At 56.5% G+C, this 19,300-nt stretch overlaps 9 protein-coding genes across 9 annotated transcripts; 7 read left to right on the top strand and 2 right to left on the bottom strand.

Moving 5' to 3' along the window:
* Positions 1-548: 548 nt before the first annotated feature.
* Positions 549-1,748, top strand: ACA1_146510 (uncharacterized protein; the record flags this gene model as incomplete). Its single annotated transcript, XM_004338482.1, has 5 exons — positions 549-1,034; positions 1,113-1,298; positions 1,384-1,482; positions 1,562-1,606; positions 1,686-1,748. The coding sequence occupies 5 exons, from the start codon at positions 549-551 to the stop codon at positions 1,746-1,748; spliced, it is 879 nt and encodes a 292-aa protein (XP_004338530.1).
* A 365-nt stretch (positions 1,749-2,113) lies between these two features.
* Positions 2,114-5,716, top strand: ACA1_146500 (RhoGEF domain containing protein; the record flags this gene model as incomplete). Its single annotated transcript, XM_004338481.1, has 19 exons — positions 2,114-2,185; positions 2,272-2,416; positions 2,520-2,602; positions 2,682-2,765; positions 2,877-3,008; positions 3,100-3,190; positions 3,309-3,386; positions 3,479-3,783; positions 3,874-3,978; positions 4,074-4,154; positions 4,229-4,312; positions 4,386-4,478; positions 4,573-4,659; positions 4,750-4,829; positions 4,911-5,007; positions 5,087-5,186; positions 5,275-5,369; positions 5,438-5,577; positions 5,656-5,716. 19 exons carry the CDS (start codon positions 2,114-2,116, stop codon positions 5,714-5,716), a joined length of 2,013 nt encoding a protein of 670 aa, XP_004338529.1.
* Positions 5,717-6,148: 432 nt separating this feature from the next.
* ACA1_146490 (cell wall anchor domain containing protein) lies at positions 6,149-6,948 on the top strand (the record flags this gene model as incomplete). The annotated part of the gene is made up of 2 exons (XM_004338480.1): positions 6,149-6,628; positions 6,712-6,948. The coding sequence occupies 2 exons, from the start codon at positions 6,149-6,151 to the stop codon at positions 6,946-6,948; spliced, it is 717 nt and encodes a 238-aa protein (XP_004338528.1).
* Positions 6,949-7,043: 95 nt separating this feature from the next.
* ACA1_146480 (pantothenate kinase, putative) lies at positions 7,044-8,583 on the top strand (the record flags this gene model as incomplete). The annotated part of the gene is made up of 6 exons (XM_004338479.1): positions 7,044-7,319; positions 7,393-7,527; positions 7,606-7,683; positions 7,855-7,999; positions 8,070-8,197; positions 8,260-8,583. The coding sequence occupies 6 exons, from the start codon at positions 7,044-7,046 to the stop codon at positions 8,581-8,583; spliced, it is 1,086 nt and encodes a 361-aa protein (XP_004338527.1).
* Positions 8,584-9,043: 460 nt separating this feature from the next.
* ACA1_146470 (MORN repeatcontaining protein) lies at positions 9,044-9,706 on the top strand (the record flags this gene model as incomplete). Its single annotated transcript, XM_004338478.1, has 4 exons — positions 9,044-9,083; positions 9,150-9,301; positions 9,351-9,481; positions 9,583-9,706. The coding sequence occupies 4 exons, from the start codon at positions 9,044-9,046 to the stop codon at positions 9,704-9,706; spliced, it is 447 nt and encodes a 148-aa protein (XP_004338526.1).
* A 48-nt stretch (positions 9,707-9,754) lies between these two features.
* On the top strand, positions 9,755-10,845 carry ACA1_146460 (uncharacterized protein; the record flags this gene model as incomplete). Its single annotated transcript, XM_004338477.1, has 5 exons — positions 9,755-9,944; positions 10,004-10,247; positions 10,335-10,410; positions 10,634-10,696; positions 10,771-10,845. The coding sequence occupies 5 exons, from the start codon at positions 9,755-9,757 to the stop codon at positions 10,843-10,845; spliced, it is 648 nt and encodes a 215-aa protein (XP_004338525.1).
* A 145-nt stretch (positions 10,846-10,990) lies between these two features.
* On the bottom strand, positions 10,991-11,696 carry ACA1_146450 (uncharacterized protein; the record flags this gene model as incomplete). The annotated part of the gene is made up of 4 exons (XM_004338476.1): positions 10,991-11,243; positions 11,269-11,381; positions 11,457-11,506; positions 11,573-11,696. The coding sequence occupies 4 exons, from the start codon at positions 11,694-11,696 to the stop codon at positions 10,991-10,993; spliced, it is 540 nt and encodes a 179-aa protein (XP_004338524.1).
* Positions 11,697-12,440: 744 nt separating this feature from the next.
* Positions 12,441-13,964, bottom strand: ACA1_146440 (methyltransferase domain containing protein; the record flags this gene model as incomplete). Its single annotated transcript, XM_004338475.1, has 8 exons — positions 12,441-12,787; positions 12,857-12,916; positions 12,990-13,046; positions 13,117-13,165; positions 13,261-13,341; positions 13,412-13,463; positions 13,562-13,668; positions 13,752-13,964. The coding sequence occupies 8 exons, from the start codon at positions 13,962-13,964 to the stop codon at positions 12,441-12,443; spliced, it is 966 nt and encodes a 321-aa protein (XP_004338523.1).
* Positions 13,965-14,629: 665 nt separating this feature from the next.
* ACA1_146430 (Catalase, putative) lies at positions 14,630-17,005 on the top strand (the record flags this gene model as incomplete). Its single annotated transcript, XM_004338474.1, has 9 exons — positions 14,630-14,887; positions 14,986-15,220; positions 15,325-15,564; positions 15,672-15,861; positions 15,963-16,102; positions 16,188-16,277; positions 16,385-16,525; positions 16,604-16,710; positions 16,793-17,005. 9 exons carry the CDS (start codon positions 14,630-14,632, stop codon positions 17,003-17,005), a joined length of 1,614 nt encoding a protein of 537 aa, XP_004338522.1.
* Positions 17,006-19,300: the final 2,295 nt, after the last annotated feature.

The raw sequence follows: 19,300 nt of genomic DNA, 5'->3' as shown, positions 1-19,300 counted from the left end.
AACATGTTGCGGGTTCGGTGATAAAACCGGCGGCGGGGCCGGTGATGTTTCGCGTTGGTGTTTTCAAGGTCTTCAGAAAAACCGTGGGTCGCGCTCGCGATAATCAAAAAGAAGAAAGCAGTGGTGACGGCAATCGGTGGTGCCAGGCACACAATCAACAGCATTCGGTGACTGTGCGGCGCGCAGCATTGCACGCGATGGCTGGCTACCCTCCCTACGGTACGACGCAAGCCCGCATAATATATATGGTCTTTTTTATATTATTTTATTCTTAATCGATAAAATAATTCATCCACGATTGTGGACAAGCGTTTGCGGGCGCATGGGGTAGCTAACAGAAAGGAGGAGGCAGATCCTTTTGCACCCTTGCACTTCCCTGGTGACGCCAGTGGCGGTGGTGGCGGCGACTACAACTCCTCCTACGGACAGCCCATGCCCCCTCCCTCAGGCACGTGCTCGCCCAACCCTCAACCCTCGCCCCCTCTTCTCTGCGCTCTGCGCTCTGCGGCCTGCAACTCAGTGGCTTCGACCGCTTCTCATGCTGGGCGATGGGCATCTGCTGTTGTGCTAAGCTCACTGTGGCCGCGATCCGTACAGGCTACTATGGGCAGCCACCACCCGGCACCTACGGGGCGCCTCCGCCCACTTCCTACCTCGGGCCGCCGGCTTCCACCTACGGAGGCGCACCGCCGGGCTCCTATGGCGCTCCTCCGCCGGCCACGATGTACGGCGGCGCGCCGATGTCCGGCTATGCGGGCGGGGTAGGAGGCGGCGGTGGTGTTTCGTTTGATCCCTACGGGTCCGGTGCTGGCGGCTGGGGCCAGCCGCCGGCTTCGGGTGCCATCGCGTTTGACCCGTCATCGTATCGGCCCGCGGACGAGCCCATCCCATTCGACCCGTCGTCCTACACTGGACCCTACCCGTCGTCGGGCGGTGGCTGGAGCCAGCCGCAGCCGCCTCCTACGCAGGCGCCCACGTCGTACTACGGCGGTGCGCCGTACCAACAGCAGCCGCAGCCTCCCCCGACGCAGATGGTACTAAATAGAGTCCTTCTTGTCCTTATAAGCTCTCATGCCTTGCCCAGCCTCGCTGACTCCGCATTTGTACCGCAGCCCCAGACTTTCTACGGCGGACCCACCACCCCACAGGGAGGAGCTCCCACGTACCAACAGCAGGCGGCGCCTCCTCCGGCCTACACTCAGCAGCCCGTGGCGCCGAGCCCACAGATCTATGGCGCGCCAGCCATTCAAGTCATCACACCCCAGCCACAGCCACAGCCCCAGCCCCAGGTCCAAGTGGTACGCTACTAAGCCAATCGTAGGTCGTGGCCAGATTGAGAGCGAGTGCTAATGTTCGTGCTCGTGCTCGTGCTCGTCACCTCAGCCGCCGCCGGCATACCAGCAGCAGCCGGTTCAAGTGCAGGGCAACCAACCGTCCCAACAGCAGATCGCTCAGCAGCAGCTCGCCGCCAAGCAGGCTGAAGTAAGTACCACACGTCAGGAAGAGGGCCAAGCAGCAGATGGACCAACCCACTCACCTATCTTTCTTCTTTTCATCTCAGATGGAGGACCAGATGCAGCGGTGGAAGCTCTCGCAAGCCGCAGCTGTACGCGCGGATCCACCTTCCTTTCCTCACCTGTGCTGCGCTCTCCGTCAAAATGCTAAACGTGCCTGACGTCCATCAGGAGCCGGCCAAGGTTACCGTGTCGCCACCACCCGGAAACCAGCAGGTCCAGCCACAGGTATAGACACCCACAGCACTGCCTTTCACAGCAACCTCACAGCTCTGTAAATCGTGTGTCTGACCCGTTTACGATCTCATCAAAAGGAGCCGGCCAAGGTTGTTTCGCCATCACCTGGGGCTCTTTCCTCTTCCTCCGTTCAAGTCAGGCCGCATGTACGTACCGCCAATGCATATCTCCCATCGCACAATGATATAACGTACGATTCGCTGACGGTCTCTTTTAACGACCCTTTGGCCGTTAAGGGAGGGGGGCTGCAAGGTCGGGTCACTCTTGGTGCGAGGCCGCAAAAGTCCGCGCAGGCCGAGGATACCAAAGCGGAAGGCGAGGGCCGAACCCAGCCAACGCCCGCGCTGAACAGAACGCAGACCATGGAGATGCCCATGCGGCGGAAGAAGACCGAAGAACCCGCCTACACCTTCACCTTTGAGTTCAAGGACAAGGTACGATTGTCGCTCATGAGCAGCAAATATCAACAACGCGCTGGCTGCTGATTGCATTCAGCTAACACTGCATGGTCTCTCTGCAGCCTGAATTCGTTGGCGAGTTGGTCAGCACGGCCAAGCAGCTGCTTCTCGATACTGGAAAGCTCGTGGACACCCTCTCGCAGGAGTTCATGGAGGTTCAGGGGACCAGCGGTGGTGCCATCAAGCAGACCCTCATGTTCACCGTCGGTACGATGTCTCTCTCGCCCCCCCCCCCTCCCCAATAGACTGATTCATTCTTTGGCCGCGTATGAACTCAAAAACTGCTTTCATGTACGGTCTCTGTGTACAGAAAGCGTGCGCAAGATGGTTGCTCGGCTGGTTGCGATGATCAAGTACGGTGTGCAGCAAAACATCGTGCAAAATCCCACCCAGGTACCGCATTCTTCCTTCGCTTCGCTGTCGGCCTGGCGCCTTTTTTCCCGTGACATTATACTGACCGTTACGTGCGCAGGCCAAGTTCCTCCAGGGTGGCGCCACGAGTATGCAATCATCCGCGAACGCCATGCTCAACGCTGCCACCGCCACTCTCGCCAACGTACACGACCCACCCGCAAATAATTGCTCAGCAAATTCACTGCTCATTTCTGATCGCCCCGTGCTCGCCCTTGCTCTCTACACCTCGCTCTCTACACCTCTCGCTCTACAGATGGGTGGTACCAGCGAGGAGAAGGTAAAGCGTACGATGCAGCAGTACTACACCGCAGTCACCCTCTCGGTAAAGAATATTCTTCAGGCTGCCGAGTTCTTGAATGCCAGCACTGCCGTCGAAGAAGTAGAGGTACTTCGAGGCATCTTCACCTTCGTCCTTGTCACCCGGCGGCTAATGATGCATTTTTATTTTTATTTGTTTTTTTATTTTTATCTCTCAGCCCGAGCCAGCACCCGAGCCTCACAGGCCGGTCTCGACGCAAGGAGCCGCAGCGGATAAGGGACCCGTAGCTCGAGGCACTCTCAGCCCCGGTTTCAATCTCAATGTACGCCCACGGCCTCTCCAAATTGACTGTGAGGTGTATTGCGTACGGGCAAAACAGCTCAGGTTTTAATGATCCGTGTGTGTGTGTGTGTGTGTGTGTTCCAGGATTACGACCCCAAGAAGTCTCCGAAGTGCAAGCTCTGTACAGAAAGACGCACCTCAAGAAGCGACTGCGCTCGCTCGGTAAGCAAATACTTTTCTCACCTCGTACTCTTGAAGTATGCTCTCTGAGCTTACAAGCCACATTGGCGTGCTTGACCTCTGGGGGAATACAGTGATTGAGTACAAGGACAGCAAGTGCTCGCAGGAACAGAAGCAGCGAGCTCGGGTACTGCGCGAGGTGGTGGCCACCGAACAGACCTACGTGCAGAGTCTTTATCAGTGCATCAAGTTCTTCCTGGTGCCGCTCAAGGAAAAGGCCAAGGACAACCGGTGGATCATGACCCTCGAGGACGTACATCGCCTGTTCAGCACCATCGAGGTCATCCACCAGTTCAACGCCGAATTCAGCCAACAGCTGGACAAGCGCATGGCCGAGTGGCCCAACGTGAACACCTTCGGTGACATCTTCCTGCAGATGGTACGCCGCCACAGTCCATTGACCGAAGGTTTACCGACGGCACCATGCTCTCTCTCTCTTCTTACACCACTCCCCGTCGTTGTCTTTTAGGTGCCCATGATGAAGATGTACACGACCTACATCAACGAATACGACGGCGCCACCGCCGTATGGACCAAGTACAGCGCCAAGCAAGAGTTTGCCGATTATATCGCGGTACACGAAGGGCTCTTATGAGTGTCTGGTCGAGTGTGAGTGTCCGGACCGCGATCGCTCATCTCCCCTTCTGCTTCTGTCGGGGGGTATAACAGCAACTAAGGAAAAACTCTGGCGGGAGGCTCGATCTCGTTTCCATGCTCATCCAGCCTGTACAGCGATTGCCCCGATACGAGGTATGTGGCTCCCTCCTGTTCCTCTTGGTCACCGTGGATTCGCGACCACTGATCTTCTCGTATGCTCTGAACAGATGTTGTTGAAGGAGCTCCTCAAGCACACGCCCTCGACTCACGTCGACTACGAGAACCTGGTGGAGGCCATCGAACGCATCAGGGTGCGTGGCCTGCGTCCTGCGTGCGTGATGTCTCTCGGGGAGTCTGACCTTCTACTTCCATTTGGTCTCACAGGAACTGAACGAGTACGTCAACGAGAGGAAACGACAGACCGACAACCGCAACTTCATCATCAAGCTGCAGGAACAGATCACCGAGATGCCTCTGGTACACACTGCGATCGCTCTCCGCCTACCTTGGGTTTGCACAGACTGACGGGCTCGAGACCATTTCCTCCCTCTCGATTGTCCGGGACATGTAGGTGATGGTGACGCCCTCCCGAATGTTCATCAAGCACGGCGAGCTGGCCGGGGCCTCGGTGAAGTTGCCCAAAAAGCGCAAGTCAATGGTACTTATGATGACCTTACTTAGGCCGAGGCACTCAGCTCATCTGCCGTTCATGACACCAATTCTCACATACCCGGGGTGGCCTCGCCAGGTGTTCTTGTTCAACGACCTTGTTGTCCGAGCGAAGGTGGTGAAGGCCAACGAGAAGTACGTCTTCGAGGAGTACGCCGGGTATGTCAACTCTTTCCCCTGTCAGTCCAGGACTAGAACCAGCCAGTCCAAGCTTTTCTAATTGACCCCCCACACCAACAGACTGTCAGGGCTGGGACTGGGAGCGCTACAAGGCCTGAGCTTTGCTCTGAAGCGGCCAGAGGGCGACTGGGAATTCAACTGTGCCTCGGAGGCTGAGGTTTACACACCGTCACCCTTTTTCTTTTCTACTCCCTGTGCAGTGGCCAACAGTTTTGTTTGCTTCCTCGCTCATGCAGGCGAAGATGTGGTACGGCGAATTCAAGAACGTCATCGAAGCGCGACAGCTGCAGGACATGTGCAACGACAAATTGGAGCGCTCCAAGGCCAAGGAAAAGAGTACGCCCATGTCGCGTTGACGGCGTCCGGTGATTTTGTGCACGCCAACCGCTAACCTACACTTGCTTCTGCGTGTCGCTGCGCGCAGCCTTGCATATCTTGAGCGCCACCTACGGCGACCTCAATGAGCCAAAGTACGCCCTGGAGGTGACCCAGCAGCTTCAGGACATGTGCGACGCTCAGGTACTCGACTCCAGCCCACAACGCGGCTGCTCGCTTGAACTTGGCTGATATCTGAGCTCCGGCAAAAGGGCGGTGAGCTGATCATCCCGGGCGGAACCCCCAAGTCGAAACTGCCCGGCTTCGTGGACCCCACTGCCAAGTCCGCGCTGCCCTCCTTCTTCTCCTCGTTCAAGTACAAGAAGCAGCTCCTCGTCGTGTGGTCCGACAGGTACAATTCCCCCCCCCCTGCCCGTCCCCGCAACATAACCTCACTCCGTTTTCACCCGATCGGTTCTCGGCCCCACAGCAAGGGCGCTCACACACGCACGTACGGCGACACGGAGCCGGTGTTCATCCAGTACGCCTGAGCCAGGCGTAGTTTTTAGAATAAAGTAGCATGGTGTATGCCCTGAAAATGGCTCCACCAAAGCCAAAGCCAGAGTGGCCAGATCGGAGGCAGATTGGTGTTGATCACCACCGTTTGTTCCCGAGAAGTTTTCGGTCAATCAAAATTATTACGGACATCCCGAAGTTCTTACGCCACGCGATTGGAGGATAATGCCTCATAATCCCTTTACATGACCGACCAATCGGCTAGCACTGAGGTGCATCAACCCTCGGGCACAGACGAACGGATGATGGGCAATCCGCTCGTGCGCTGTGCATCATCGATCACTCACACAGCACTTTGCCACGGGTACAAATAGGGCTGGCCGACAGTTGGGCTAATCATTCACCAACCACCTACACCAACAACTGCCCTTCTGCTGCCTGTCTCCCACCCTTACCATACCTCAATGATGAAGCTCTTCGCCGCTCTGGTGCTCCTCTCGCTGTTCGTCAGCCAGATCAACGCGTCGGCCTACCTGTTCGTCGTCCACGGCGTCTCCAACTTCGGCGGCAACACCAACGTGCATGTCAACGTCAACGGCGGCCGCGCCATCTCCAACTTTGTCTACGGCACCTCTGCCGGCTACATACCCGTCTCCGCAGGCTCCACTGAGATCACCGTTTCGCTGGTCAACGGAGGCACCACCATCATCAACGAGACCGTCGCGCTCACCGACGGCGCCTACTACACCGCTGTGGCTGTGGGCTCCCTCAACGACTCAACCACCTACCCGTTCCGCCTGCTGGCCGTGCAAATCAATCCCTCGGTCTTCTCCAACACCATGGCCAAGGTGGCCGTCTTCCACACCGCCCCCGGTGCCCCCAACGTCGACCTCTACTCCGGCGACTCCAGCCTGGCCAACAACCTTGCCTACCCCTCCGGTGTCGAGGTGCGCTCCCCCCCCCCAATATCCATTTCTTCTCTGGAGGTTTGAAGTGCGTGGTGTGTGACATCCTCCCCATGCAACTACAGCTGGCGGAGGTCTCGGCTACCACGTACAATCTCTCGCTCAGGCTTGCCAGCGACCCGTCGCAGGTGGCGCTGGCCATTGGCAATACCGAGCTCCAGGGCGGCAAGGTCAACTACTTCTTCGCTCTGGGTGACATCGTCGGCGGGGAGACGCTCTCCGTGAGGAACATCCAGCCCGCCGAGGACGAACCCAGCCCCGCCTCGACCGCCGTTCCTTTCTGGCTTTCGCTCTTCTTCTAGATGTCGTCCCCTCTTCTCTCTTCCTTTTAGCACCACAAAAAACACTTTTTTTCTCATTTCTTTTTCCTTTGTTTTCTTTTTACGGAGGAGAAAGAATGGAGCGAAGGGTGACCAGGTTCCCACTGCTCCTGCCGGAGGGCGAGGCCTACCAGTACGAGGTGGAGAACCTGACGAAATGCTGCACCAATACGGAAGACCTTCGGTACTGGGTGGAACACTTCCTGCTTGCATCGACCTCCGTCACGCGCTACGCCCTCGAGGCCAATCACTTCCTCCGTGCCAGCGGGGCTGCTGCGCTGCCGGAGGGGGCCGCCCAGCAAGCAGCCGCTCGTTTCGTGCTTGAGTGGGAGCGGTGGTCTGCCGGCCTCCAGGTTCGTTTATTTATTTCTGTTATTTATATTTAGAAAATACATAGCAAATATATGGCGTGTGTTTGGGTGGTAGAGGCCCGTCTCGGTGTGGGAGTTATGTCTGGAACGGGAGCGACTGCTGCGCGAGGTCGGCTTCAGCGATGCCTACGCCCACGTCAAACACAACGAGAACAAGGCCGCTCTGTGCCTTCTTCCTGCTCTCTTGAGGGTACGATACGTGTGAAGTTTCGTGCGCTAGCTTTGGAACTGATATCATGTATGTCTCTGCGCGACATTGTGCAAATAGGAGTTGGACGCCATGAACGATGAGGACAGGTTGCAGACTCTGTTTGAGGGCGTATTTGCGGGCAACATCTTTGATCTCGTACCATCATTCTTCACACACCCTATTCTCTCAACACAGCTGACGCTCATCTCCCAATAATTGCAGGGTTCATTCGACACACTGAAGCTCTTTGAACAGGTATGTGCCATATTGTGCTCACAACACTAAAGCGTTGTTGATGTCCCGCCAGCTGACCGCTCTCTGAACCAGGGAGACGGCGGAGGTGCCGCAGACTTCCTGCGGTGTCGTGACAAACTACCACCGCGGCCCTGGTTTGTGGACGATTTCACTGCCATCAAACAGCGATTTGCCGACAACACACTCGCCCCCTACAGAAAGGGCATCCTCTTCGTGGGTACTCATGCTTAGCCCATCTCTCCCCCTGTACAACTGCGCGTCGCGTGACGAGCTAGCATCGACATCAGACAACGCTGGAACGGACGTTGTGTTGGGCATGGTGCCCCTTGTACGCGAACTGCTGCGGCGCGGAACCAATGTCGTGCTCAGCGCCAACTCCACCCCAGCTCTCAACGATATCACCCACCCAGAACTGGTACGTGCACACTCAACGCGAGAGGTAGCAGTTAGTTTGTCTTACTTTTGGCGTGGCGGTAGGTTCAGGTGATGGATCAGGTAGCACTGGTGGACACCATACTCGCTGATGCGGTTCGCGATGGTCGGCTGAAGCTGGTCGCCAGCGGCAACGGATGCCCGCTGATTGATCTCGGCCAGGTCAGCGTCGAGCTCGCAGAGGAAGCCGACAGCGCCGACCTGGTCATCCTCGAGGGCATGGGTCGTGCACTGCAGTCCAACCACAGTGCGCGCTTCAAATGCGACGTTATGAAGCTGGCCATGGTCAAGGACGCCCATGTGGCCGAGAAGCTCGGTTGCCCGCTCATGGCCTGCTTCTGCCGATTCGAGCAGCTGCCGGGTAAATGAAGAGAAAAGAAATAGAAAAGTTCCTTTTCCTCTTCCAAAAGAACCGCCGAAACAGAGCAGAGGAAAGTCGCGTGCAGATTAGGGCACGACTGGTCGCTGCGAATCGATCTGATGCACAAGCCAGGACCATCGTCGGCTGGGGGCCTGCCTTCTCTGGGGTTGTGCAGTGGGGCCACCGGGGGAGGCCCTTTGCTCTCCCTGTCGTCTGGTGGTATTGCTTCGGCTCCATCTTCGTCTGTGCATTACCAGGGCGAGATTAAAGATGGCAAGTACCATGGAAGCGGCACCAAGATTTGGCCCGGTACTTTATATCCTCTTCTTCTTGCGATTGCAGCTTCCTTCGACGCATCAAGCTCGAGGAGTTAACTCCAAGGAGCTGATTGATATTATTGCACCTTGGTTCGAACCTGCAGATGGAGACCGTTATGAAGGCGAGTGGCGCGATGGGAAGCGGAACGGCATGGGCACCTTCACATGGGCCTCTGGCGCCCGCTACCATGGTGCACTGCTCAAGACCCGTGCAAGGGTCACAACCACATCCATGCTCACTCGCTCTCGTGTGGTAGGGGAGTGGAAGGACGACAAGAGGAACGGCTCGGGTACCTACTACTGGCTGGATGGCCGCAAGTACGAGGGCAAGTGGCGCAACGGCGACTACCACGGATGGGGCGTGTACAGCTGGCCCGACGGTCGCCGTTATGAGGTGCCTGTCATGCGGGTGTGTGGTGTGTGGTGTGTGGGTTGACAGAGTTGTTTGGTTTGCACAGGGCGAATGGAAGGAAGACAAGAAGAACGGCAAAGGCGTGTTCATGTGGGCCAATGGCGACCGGTACGAGGGGGAGTGGAAGGACGACAAGCCCAACGGCAGAGGGGTAAAGAGGTGGGCCAAGGGTGACCGGTGCGTACCACCTCTCGCTCGCTCGCTCTCTCTCTCTCTCTCTCTCTCTCAAGCGAACAACACTCCACCACTCGCACACTCACGGTGTACCATACGTGCAGGTACGAGGGAGAGTGGAAGGACGGAAAACAGTCTGGGCGAGGCAAACTTGTGCACCCCGACGGGAGAAGCGAAGACGGCTCGTGGGAGAACGACCTTCCGCATGGAGGCACGTGCCTCCTTTAAATTGAGTGTGTGGTGCCGTCGAGTTTCATGTGCTGATCGGTGATCGTAATGGCTGGGTACCGTGCAGACATTGTGTACACAGACGAAGAGGGCAACCGATATGTGCAGAACTACCGGTATGGCAAGATTCTCTCAACGACGCCCATCTCGGCCAAGGTGCAGCAGGATCATCATCGTCCCAGTGTCAAGGAATTCCGTCAGTTCATTGACAGAGCCAGCGACTGGTGCCGCTCCTTCGGTTCGTCTCCCGCCCAGAAACAGGTGCAGCAGCCTACATAGTGTCTGACGTTGGTGCAGAGGTCATGGCCCAGGAAAATGACGAGGCGAAACGACGCATGGACGAACTCACCCGGCAAGCGGAGGAGGCGGTCTATGAACGCGACAGAGAGATGAAGCGGCATTCGCGGGACCACAAAGAGTGGCAGCTGGTCGTCCAGGAGAAGACAAGAGAGGCCGAAGAAGTGGACAAGGCCAACCAACACCTGGCCAAGCGGGTGGCGGAACTCGAAGCGCGCTGTCGAGACATGAAGCGTGATAACCAGTACGCTTGCACAAGCCCTCTCTGATAGGCCTTTGGTTGGTGATGCTGCTCGCGGGTGGCCCACGCTAAATGCTGTCGCGTGGGCAGGACGCTCCTGGAAGGAGGGCGAGAGGACCTGACGCTGGAGGAGCTTCTGTCTCTCGAAGCGGCCCTGGAGAGGCGCGTACCTTGCTTTTTTCTCCCAGCAGAGCAACCAAAACCTCGAGGTTTACTCAACGGCGGGAGTGGGAATGCAGGTCGCGTGCTGTGGTCATGAAACGAATTGCCACGCTCTCGCTAAAGAAAGAGATCGAGGAGAAGAACAAGTGCTCTGTACAGCGCTCCCCTCCATGAATGATCTATGATGACGTCAGAGGCTCGTACCTCAGTATCCCCCCCCTTTGCAGGTGTGCATGGAGCGCGAGAAGGAGATGGCATTCATCCCCTGTGGCCATCGGGCTTGTTGCAAAGTATACTTCTCTCTCCGTTTCTTCGCCCATAAGGGGAAGCAACTGAACTTCCCGTGTGTATGGTGCATGCTCAGCTGTGCAGCGACAAGCTCGATCTGTGCCCGCTGTGCCGAGAACGCATCACCAGCAAACTGCACATCTTCGACTGATGAGTGCACACCCTGCAGGGTTGTCCCCTTAAATGTACATACAACCTACACTTCATCTCTTTTTTCTACATAGCTTTGTTGTTGTTGTTGTTACACATGACTGGCTCCTTGCCGAGGCATCATACTAGCCCGCGTGGCCTCAAGCCTATTCGGACACGTTGATCATAGAGGTCGATTCGTTGGGAAGGAGGTGTTCGAACCGCTCCCGCTCCCGCTTCATAATGTCCTTGATGAGCTTGCCGCCCTCGCGTTTCTGTGCCGAGACGTCGGCGATCGACTTGACGTCCATGGAGAAGAGGTGCTCTGAGGAGTCTCCCTCCAGCCTCGGCTCATCGTGGAACTCACGCCTGTCGCGCGCCTCGGTCAACCACGGAACAGTTTTGTAGGCGCCGGCCAAGCTGGCCAGGAGGGAAGGTGCCGCACCTGTTGGTGAACCAGAACATGATTCCCGCGACCAAGCCGCCGAGAAGCGGCGCCAGCCAGTAGATCCACAGGAAGTGAAGCTTCTCCGTATCGTGGGTATCACATGCGTGCGCCTGGGTGTGCAGTTATGTGTTAGGAAATTTCAAGAAGAACAAAAAGAGAGAACGAGGGAGACCAGGGCTGCGAACCAACAGCATCCCTGTTCCTACGGCTGGATTGAACACGCCGCCCGAGGTAGCTGGAGTGGAACAACACAGAAGTCCATCAGTGTGAGTGGAGCTGAAACAAGGAAAGGGTTGCGTACGGCCCACAGTGATTGCGCCGGCGATGACGGTGCTGCCGATTGAGAGCCCAAAGAAGCTGTTGCCTGCTTGGGTCTCAGTCGTCGCGGTTTGGAGGACAACAGTGGCCAGCAGGAAAGTCCACATCGCCTCTACTCCAAAAGCTTTGGCGTCCGACACTCCAAGGGCTGTGGACAGTAAGTGCGGATGGAGAAGCGGGAGAAGGAAGGGCAGGCACACACCTGGTTGCACGGCGACTGTTTTGTCGGTTACGCCCCAACAGAAGAGGGCGGCCAGGAAGGCCGCAGCGACTTGAACAACCACATAAATGATGGCGTCCAGCCCACCGATCTTGTTCCTGCGGCTCACCCACACGGCAAGCGTGACCGCTGCCAGTGCGGTTATTTCTTAATTTTGGGGAGCAGCACTGGTAGCACTGACAAAGAGGAAGAGGTACCAGGGTTGTAGTGCGCTCCTTTTTCACCAGCCATGAGAGAAGATATGTGAGTGAAAGGAGAGTGCAAAGGCGAGCAAAGCTGCTGAGTGCTAGGGGGGAGGGATGATGTACCAGATATGTGCCCCCCGGCAAATACGCACACGACCAGAGTCAGGCCGATGCCCAAAGGGGCGAGAGGATGAGCACTGACCGAGTTGAAGCCGACCGCCGCCACCAGGAAGACGTCCCAACGAACTCCATAGCAAACGGCGCCAGTATGTTACACACCTTCGTCGCGAGGTAGGGAAACGCTCGCGGCATCTTGGGTTAGTCGCTGCTACTGCCCGCACCAACTCTCTTCTGTAAGCTTCGTTTTGTTCTTTTCGTTTACTCTTTTTTGTTTATACTTGCCTTTTATGGAAAGGGTGTTAGACAAAATGATTTACGTGAGGTGTTCACTGTTTCTGGGCGGACAAGAGGACGTAGGAGTGGACGAAGTGGAGGCTGCCGTCGGCGCTGCGGTCGGGGCGGAACCCGGTGACGAGGCTGTTGGTATCCTTCTGCTGCCCTCCTCCATCGAGTTCGGCTTGGAGCGCGTCGGTGATCGCCTTGCGGCTGGCGCTGGGCGTGTTGGTCAGCTCGAGCCACTGGTCGAGGAACACCTGGTTGTCCCTCCGATCGACGAGCGGGAGGACCGACAGAGCCGGACGCGCCTTCTTGAGGAAGCCGAAGAGCTCCGAGAGGCGCCAGAAGCACACATGCGAGGGATCCCTCAGTCTCTCCAGGTGATTAAGCCGGTCGCCTGCGTATCCCATTACGCCACTAAGCACTAGCCAGGGGCAGATTGGAGGGCAAGGGGGAAGCTGGGCACCTTGAGCGTCGGTAAGATCTTCGGGTGTGACGATGTCGATCAGAACTACCTTCCCGCCGGCTGCAGAAGGTGCAGGAGTTGAGTTGCTGGACCTGCGCGCAGTGCATGCAGACAAGGAAGGGCGCCCCCGTACGTTTGCACACACGCGCCATTTCGCTCACAATGGACTGCGGCTCGTCCCAGTGGTGCACTGTAAACAACGAGAAGGAGAGGTGAGTGTTGGGCTTTGTGGAAAGTCGATGGTCACCGGTGTGCCATACCTGCTAGCCTCGAGACCACCACGTCGAAGGCATTATCCATGAATGGCATCTACATTGGCAGGAAGGGAAGAGAATGAAGGCGTCAGCCACAGATCAGGTGCAGCACCAGGCACAGGTACACAGGCTGTGGTGTTTTGATCTCACCTGTTGCGCCTTGGACACGACCCAGTGGATGTTGTTGAGTCCGGCCGTCTGTGCCTGCTCCTTTCCTACCGCCATCATTTCCTGCGTGTGGCCACTGTTTGTCAAGTGGAAATGCCACCACACTCCGCAGCAGCTGATGCAGTGCACGCACCTCAGTGAGGTCCACAGCAATGACCTCTTTGACCTTCGGCGCGACAAGGCGGCTGGCCAGGCCAGGTTAGCGAAAGAGAGCGAGGAGGAGAAGGAGGATTTTTGGTTTGGGGGGGGGGCAACGCCTTGGTCGCGGTGGATTGGCGCGCACCTCATTCGGCCTGTGCCAGCAGCGACGTCAAGGACGCGAAGAGAAGGCTGCAAGTCACCGGCCAAGTGCCCGCTGATCCACGAAAGCATGGCGTCACTGCTCGCTGCCTGATGTGCCGTCAATACATGAAGTACATACAGAGCCCCTAATCTTGTTCATCTTCAAAATTGCGGGGGGAGGCGCAAATTGCCTGGTTGTCGTAATTACGCTGGGCCTGCTTGGCGAACTCCTTCCTCACGAGCGCGGCATGTCCCTTCTCCTCCGCCCCTCCTCCTTCTCCACCGAATGCTGACGAAAGCAGCGATCGCTGACCTCTGGCGCAGGATGAAGGCACGGCTGCCTGAGTCGCAGTAGGGGTGACTACACGCGAGACACGCGCGACTCTCTGCGATCGACACCACATGCTGGATTGGAGTCTTTTCTCTGGATCTTGTATCTAAATTGCGAGCGAGGGACGCAGTTTTACGGGCCACTGAGACCAGGGCGGGTGCCGCAGGTAGGAGAGCCGTCTCCATCTTGACTTCAGTGACATTATGGTGCTCAGCTCTTAGCTCTTTCTCTCCAACGCGTCCACAACTTGAGCCCGCGTTGTTCGCTCGTTGCACGGTGGCTCCCGGCGCTCTATCGAAACAGCTCTACCTCACAATGGTGGCTGTTTCGTGTGAAACTGGTGGCCAGTTGCACAGCTGGGAGTTACGCGGATTTGTGGAACAGGTACGGCTGTCCAACCCGAAGATTTTTGGCATTCCTCATGTGATAGGTGCTCGTCGGGTCGGCACAGGGTGTCCGCCACGTCATCCCTTCCATGCCCGCGGGCGTTCCACGAGCGTTCTGCCCAGAGTTGGTGCCTTCTCTGCCGCTCACGAGCAGGAAGACGCGCCACCGCGACACCTAATTATAAATGGCTCGCGCGTCTGAGCCATTACCACATCATCAATCGGCTCCAACCCTCAGCCGTCTACAACATCGCAGCAGCGCATACCCGCCACACAACCCAGAAGAGGCTCACCCTCGTACGCACTCCCGCTATAGGCGATGGCTCACCTAGCTGAAAAAGTCAAGGGCGCGATGGAGACCGCCAAGGATATCATCAAGGGCGAAGAGCCCACCGCTCTCGAGAAGATGGCCAGCGGGATCACCGCCGACGGCCCTGGTGCCACGCGAGTGCCCAAGTGTCCCGTCATGGGTCCGCTGGGTCCCAACCTGATGACGACCAGTGTCGGTCAGCCGCTGCCAGACATGCGCACATCTCTGAACATCGGCGGCTACGTGCTGGCCTCCGATGTCCACCTCATGGAGAAGCAGCAGACCTTCAACAGGTCCAAGGTGCGCGCTGACACACACACACCACTCACTTGAAAGACAGAGGCAGGTCTAACGGTGCGTGTGTGTGGTGTGTTCTTGCGTGTATTGACGCAATATAGATCTGCGAGCGCATGGTACACGCGTGTGGCATGGGCGCTTTCGGTTACTTCGAGGTCACCAAGGACGTGAGCCGCTACACCAAGGCCAAGTTCTTGGAATCGGTGGGCAAGCAGACGCCGGTGTTCGCACGCTTCAGCACTGTCACCTACGGCAGGGAGTTTCCCGACTCGGCCCGTAACCCTCGGGGCTTCGCCGTCAAGTTCTACACCGAGGAGGGCAACTACGATCTCGTGGGTATGTCCTCCGTCGCTTCGCTACCTTATCATTCTTATTATTATTGTTATTGTTTGATTCTTGAAGCGTGGGCTGAGGTGCGGCTGTCACCCCCGTCTATCTAGGTTTGAACTTCCCGATCTTCTTCGCGCGCGATCCGGCCCTGGGACCCGACGTTATCCGCTCGCAGACCCGCGATGCCGAGAACTTCCTGCTCAACTTCGACGCTCTCTTCGACTTCCTCATCAATGTCCCCGAGTCTCTTCACTGCGCCACCATGTTCTTCTCCAACCGCGGCACTCCCTACGGCTTCCGCCACATGGAGGGCTACGGTTGCCACACCTTCAAGTGGGTCAACGCCGACGGTAAGTGTGCACATCTACCACAACACTCTCCTGAAAGGCCTCTCCTTTTTGGGCGCAATACCCCTAACCCTTTTACATGGGGATGTACACTTCCCGGTGTACACCAGGCGAGGAGCACTACATCAAGTATCACTTCCTCCCGGAGGCAGGCGTGCGCAACTTCACCAACGCCGAGGCGACGGCCATGTGCGGTCTCGATCCGGACTTTGCCAAGCGCGATCTGTGGCAACACATCAACAAGGGCGGCGAGGTCGTGTGGAAGGCCTATATCCAGATCATGACTCCCGAACAAGCTAGGTACTTTCGCGTCGCCCCTCCACCTAAGGTTTCTGTTGCCGTTGTCTAGGAACATATGTGTGTGATGGCCTAACCTCGCCCCATCCCCCGGTTCCCTGCAGCACCTGCCCCTACGACCCCTTTGATGTGACCAAGGTGTGGTCCCATGACGACTTCCCTCTCTACGAGTACGGCCGCCTTGTTCTCAACCGCAACGTCGACAACTACCACCGCGATGTCGAGCAGGCAGCCTTTTCGCCTGGTACTGTCGGCCACCAACCCTTTTGCTTTCATTCGCTGATTGAGCTCAACGAGACCCCTTGGGTCTGATCTGGTTCAACTCTCAGGTTCGCTTGTTCCGGGCATCGAGCCGTCGCCTGATCCGCTGCTTCAGTTCAGGTGCTTCTTCTACCGGGACACGCAGTACTACCGCTTGGGTGTGAATCTCCACCAGGTAGAGTTGTTTAGCCACACCATCACTTGCCCGATCAATCGCACCACACATAAGGCTGGCTTGGTTTGTTGGTGCGTTATGTAACTGCAGCTCGTTTTGTGAACCCCCAACAGATCCCTGTGAACTGCCCGTTCGCGGCCAAGGTCAACCACCCGCAGAGCCGCGATGGACTTATGCGCACGGACTACAACGGCGAAGGCGAGCCTACCATCTACCCCAACAGCCGAAATGGTACACCAACCAACCCTAATGCTTCCGTCCTTTCCAACTTTCTTTTTTCTCAAACCGCTTGCATGATCAACTCGGTAGGCCCAATGGGAGATGCCAAGTACAACTGGAAGCCAGTGCCAGTGACTGGTGTCATTGACCGCGCTAGCAGCTCGCGTCATGCCGGCACCGACTCAGAGTATGACCAGGTACGCAACTTGAGAACTGCAGTGCTCGTGTGTTTCCTCGCGATCGGTAACTCACTCGTTTTGCATAACATTAACAATCAAGGCACGTGAGCTCTTCACCAAGATCATGAGCGACGCCGAGAGGATGCACCTGTTCAACAATATCGCCGAGTTCCTCAAGCTCGCCAACCCCGACATTCAGGAAAAGACCATCATGGCCTTTGGCAAGGTCCACGCTGACTATGCCCAGGGCATCCGCAAAGCCCTTGCAGCAGCCTCCATCCCACCAACTCCCGCTGGCCACGCTGACATCTGAGGTGGGGCTCAAGTCACTTGTCCTGTGGCATACTCTTTTTTTTTAATAAAAGGTGTTCCTCCAGCTCTGGTTTCATGGTTCAAAACAATAATGTCCAAACCCTTGCTGGTGTCATTACACACATCATGCTGACATGGGTCTTTTTCATATGCTACTTTGGACCTTTTTGATACAACACACATGTACAATGCCAAATGTGCCTTCTTTTGATGATAGTGTTCCAGGTGCTTCTCTAAGGCCAGTGAACAAGGTCCATGCATGGCTCATGCAGGAAGAATGGGATCTTCTTCCTTGTTGAGCCTCATCTTCAGAATAACAGCTGGCCAAGAATGAGGTTCCACAGCAGTGTCATCATCTCCAGAAAGTTGGGGTCAGCATACTGAGCCAGCCTGGTGGGGATTGCCTGGGTGAGTGCCCAGCAGGGCAAGCAGGCACTTGACTATTTGGAGGCCCACAGGACCCAGGATCTGGGCTAGAATAGAGGCCCACACACACAGTATGAGAGATAGAGAGACACAGTCCAACAAGAAGCTCCTCTTCTTCAGAGGAGAAAGAGGAAGGAAGAAGGGAAAGGAAGGGGGAGTGTATGTGCTGTGAGTACAAGTTCTCCATATCCTGGAGTTGTTGATTGTCCAAGTTGGGCTTGACATGAGCAGTGGCTGCCAAACTGATTTGAAGCCTTTCAAACAGCAAAGAGAACATATGACTGAAGTGGCTGATTAAGGTGGCAACCTGAGAGCCAGCTTTTCCGTCCCTTTTCCTACCCCCCCTTTTTCTTTCCCTTTTCCTCTCCTTCCTTTGTACTTAGTGTTTTCTTTGTCTCCTCTGGCCAAGGCAGCAGTTATGCCTGGCATTGTGTTTGTCTAAAAATGTAAATAAAAACAAATTAACCCTAACCCTACCTACCTAACCCTAAACCCTTCATGTCTTATTCAGGTTGCCACCTTAATCAGCCACCTCTTGGTGGCAGTGGTGGTCTTGGTGGGCACTGGCAGTCATGAGTGGGTGATTGGCTCTGGGGCTATCCTCAGAGCTGAGTGTCATGCTTTGATTGCTGAGCTTGTAGTCTTGGTTGTTGGGGTTGTTGCCCCTGTTGCCACTGCTGCTGCTGCTGCTGTTGCTTCTGCTGTTGTAGTGGTGGTGGTGGTGGTGGTGGCGGTTGAGGGAGGACCTGTTGTCATTGTTGTTGTTGTCTTTGCAGTTGTAGTTGTAGTTGTGGCTGTCTCCATTGTGGTTGTTGCCATAGCTGTCCTTGTGGGTGTTGTTGTGGCTGGTGTCAAGTGTGTTGTTGGTGTTGAAGGGTATGGTGGTGGTGTAGTGTTCAGAGCACACATTGTTGCACCTGGTGTTGGTGCAGGTAGCACCATCATTGTTGTTGTCATCACTGCTGCTAGTGGGGTCACAGTCATAGTCATCATCATCATCCATGTCACTGTTTTCATCACTGAGGTGGGCCATGGCAGCAGTGACAAGCATGCAGCAGTTGAACAGCATCTGCAGGCAGCATCATAGGCACTCACTGATTGGGGTGACATTGGCATCTGGGGTCACAGGGCCAAAAGGGGGCAGGGAGGAGGAGGAAGAAGGAGAGGAGGAGGAGGATGGGGGGCTGATGGTTTGCAGGCCAGGGCAATGAGCATGTGCTCAAACACAGCCTTCTCAGTACAGCAAGCCAATCCAAGGCGCCAGACAATCACATCATGTCTGGTGGTGTGCAGGTGTGATAGAGAAATGCATGTCCAGGCATGGGATGGATTGATGGTGGTTGAATGGCAGGTCATACAGACAGACACAGTGTTGGCTGTGGTGAGGTTTAGGGTTTAGGGTTAAATAGTTATTTATTTACACGTTTTTTAAACATATTAACACTATGCCAGGCAACAAGCTGCCGTGGCCGAAGGAAAAACTAAGTACAAAAGGAAAGGGGAAAAGGGGAGAGAAAAACAGGCCAGCAAAAACCGGGGCGAAAGCCGCCCCAGTAGGCCTTGGGAAGCCGGGGGCTCAAGCTGGCTGAGGCTCAGAACAGTCGGCGGGGCTCGACCTAGCCGCCTGTACAGCACACAACAATATGTCGTGGCGCGTGCAGTGGTAGGTGGTCGCCGTCGCCGTCGTCCTGGCCATCCTGGCCGTCCTCATCGTGCGGCTTAGTTGCCGCCGACGATGAGGGCGGCGCAGGCGCCCCAGGCGTAGGAGAGGCGGGCCGTGCCTCGAATGGCGGCCACAGCGAGGCGCAGACGCGCCTTGGCCTGTTTGGCCGCCGTCGTGTCGCCCATGGCGCACTTGAGGAAGGCCTTG

The sequence above is a fragment of the Acanthamoeba castellanii genome (genome assembly GCF_000313135.1).
Source record: "Acanthamoeba castellanii str. Neff unplaced genomic scaffold scf7180000084713, whole genome shotgun sequence".
In the NCBI taxonomy this organism is placed as follows: Eukaryota; Discosea; order Longamoebia; family Acanthamoebidae; genus Acanthamoeba; species Acanthamoeba castellanii.
The sequence above is the reverse complement of the archived record's forward strand: the minus strand, read 5'-3'. Positions and strand labels throughout refer to the sequence as shown.